The sequence below is a fragment of the Triticum aestivum genome, chromosome 1B (genome assembly GCF_018294505.1).
Source record: "Triticum aestivum cultivar Chinese Spring chromosome 1B, IWGSC CS RefSeq v2.1, whole genome shotgun sequence".
Lineage (NCBI taxonomy): Eukaryota > Viridiplantae > Streptophyta > Magnoliopsida > Poales > Poaceae > Triticum > Triticum aestivum.
In genome coordinates this window covers 626153974-626156487 of record NC_057795.1, presented here as the reverse complement: position 1 = coordinate 626156487, position 2514 = coordinate 626153974, and the positions used below count along the sequence as shown (strand labels likewise).

The window sequence follows — 2514 nt, the reverse complement described above, 5'->3', positions numbered from 1 at the left end:
ATGAACGACCAAGACTTTGAAAAGTACTCCAGCAGATTACTTAATTTTCAAGCCCGTTTGTACCTTCCAAGAATCATCGGTTGAGCTTGCGCAAATCCCATAACATTGGTGCCATTACAAGACGACCGGGATTTGACACGGGTTTTGCCTTTTCCGACTCCTAAACGAGGTTATTTTACGCGGGTAAGAATAGGCGGAGCGCTAAGCTTGGTCAAGCCCCGTCCGCGCGTCTCCACTCACATGCCCGTCCATCCATGGCCACCGGAGGACGCCGCCGCCGCGAGCGCGTGCCGAGACCCGAAGCAGCTTGCTTCCCACGCCTTTTCGCTTCTGGATTCCCTAATCCCCGCACACGCCAAATGCCTTCACCATGTTCTAAACTTTTCTTCTCCCAAGTACAAAGCCTTCCTTTCTTCCCTCCTCCCTACCCCTCAACCTATATATACGCACACCCGCCGAAAAAAGGAACTCAGCAACAATTCAGCTTGGGCACAAACAAGCTCCACAACAGAGTACCACCACAATCTCAATTCCTAACACGGATTACAGAAGCGAAGGCGACGATGGCCGTGAGCAAGCGATGGACGCGGGTGCGCACGCTTGGCCGCGGCGCGTCGGGGGCCGAGGTCTTCCTCGCCGTGGACGACGCCTCGGGCGAGCTCTTCGCGGTCAAGTCGGCGAGCGCAGCTTGCTCGGCGGCGCTGAGGAGGGAGCAGCGTCTCATGTCCGGCCTGCAATCCCCGCGCGTGGTCTCCTGCATCGGCGGCCACGGCGCCCGTGATGGTTCCTACCAGCTCTTCCTCGAGTTCGCCCCCGGCGGCTCGCTGGCGGACCGGGTGGCGATCGACGGGGGCCTCGACGAGCGCGCCGTCCGCAGCTACGCGGCCGACGTGGCGGCCGGGATCGCGTACCTCCACGCCACCGGGATGGTGCACGGGGACGTCAAGGCGCAGAACATTATGATCGGCGCCGACGGCCGCGCCAAACTCGCGGATTTCGGGTGCGCGAGGGTGGCACAACGCGGGCCGATCATCGGCGGCACGCCGGCGTTCATGGCGCCGGAGGTGGCGCGAGGCGTGGAGCAGGGCCCCGCTGCCGACGTCTGGGCGCTCGGTTGCATGATCGTAGAAATGGCCACCGGCCACGCGCCGTGGAGCGGCATGGACGGTGACGCTCTGGCGGCGCTGCACCGGATCGGGTACACAGAGGCCGTCCCAGAGGTGCCGCAATGGCTGTCCGCTGAGGCCAAGGACTTCCTGCGCGGGTGCTTGGTCAGGCAGGCCAGCGACCGGTGCACGGCAGAGCAGCTCCTGGAGCACCCGTTCTTGGCCGCCGCCGGCGTCGTCGACGGGAAGCCGCAAGCCGTGGAGAGCAAAAGCAAATGGGTGTCGCCGAAGAGCACGCTGGACGCGGCATTCTGGGAGTCGGAGTCAGACACCGAGGAGGCGGAGCACGACAGCACGGCCGGGAGGAGGATGGGGGCATTGGCGTGCCCTGCATCGGCGCTCCCGGACTGGGACTCGGACGAGGGATGGATCGATGTGCTCGCGGCACCAACCGCAGCACCCGACGCAGTTCTGGTGGCGGCCGAGGAGACGGCTGAACTGGACGACGCGATCACACCATGTGAAGAAGAGTCCGGCGTTGTCGACGCCATACTCGTGCAGTATGGCAGCTTCGTCAACGCAGGAGAGGCCTACGATGATTCAGTCCAGCAAAGTTGTAGGCATCAATTTTTGGAGGATTTAGTTTCTCATCACGGGATATCATGTACTACTATCAAATTGTTATTTTGCAACAAAAATACTAATGCAATTGATTTCGTTCCTGCACATGCTCGCACTGCTCCTCTTTTTCACCGATCATACAGTACTCCGTTATTACGACACGTTCGACTTGGATTAGCAAATCAGGTGGAAATCCAGCGTAAATTCGCAGCTTGGCCGCCACGGCGCACCCCGATGCTTCCACCACAGAAAGTACTGCCGCAGCACAGTAAAAAATCTCTTGTTAAGCTACATACGTGGGTCCAGCAGAGTCGACGGCCGACGAGCGAAAGCGAAACCTTTTCGACAGCGTCGCGTCGAGGGATTGCTTCGCCAGGTGGAGATCCATCCAGCAACGAGCACCCGGCCTCCTCCGCCGACCGCCGGTGTCCTCTCGCCGCGCACTCGCCGACTCGTCGTGCGCTTGCGCTTCTGGGTCGTGTGTCTGTCGACACGTACCGCGCACACCATGCTCCGCGATGCATGTTTCTAGACTGATGACAACTGCTGGTGCCATCCTGATAATTAGACCCTCTGACTTGCTTGTACCAATCAAAGATGTTGGCATATCAATGCCTTTTTAATACAAATGATATGTGACAGAGTATCACCTTGTTATACAACTTTTCTTTGTTTATAAGTATATCCCTAAGACTGGTCATAGTGGGGAGTAACTTATACTAGAGTCATGCATATGACACTAGTCTAAGTTACTACCTTCATAGTGCAAAGTAATATAGTATTAGTG

At 58.3% G+C, this 2514-nt stretch overlaps 1 protein-coding gene across 1 annotated transcript; it reads left to right on the top strand.

Annotated features, from left to right (window-relative positions):
* The first annotated feature begins 231 nt into the window (after positions 1–231).
* On the top strand, positions 232–2264 carry LOC123080775 (serine/threonine-protein kinase 3/4-like). The gene has a single exon (XM_044503724.1). It carries the CDS (start codon positions 255–257, stop codon positions 2262–2264), a length of 2010 nt encoding a protein of 669 aa, XP_044359659.1. The 5' UTR covers positions 232–254.
* Positions 2265–2514: the final 250 nt, after the last annotated feature.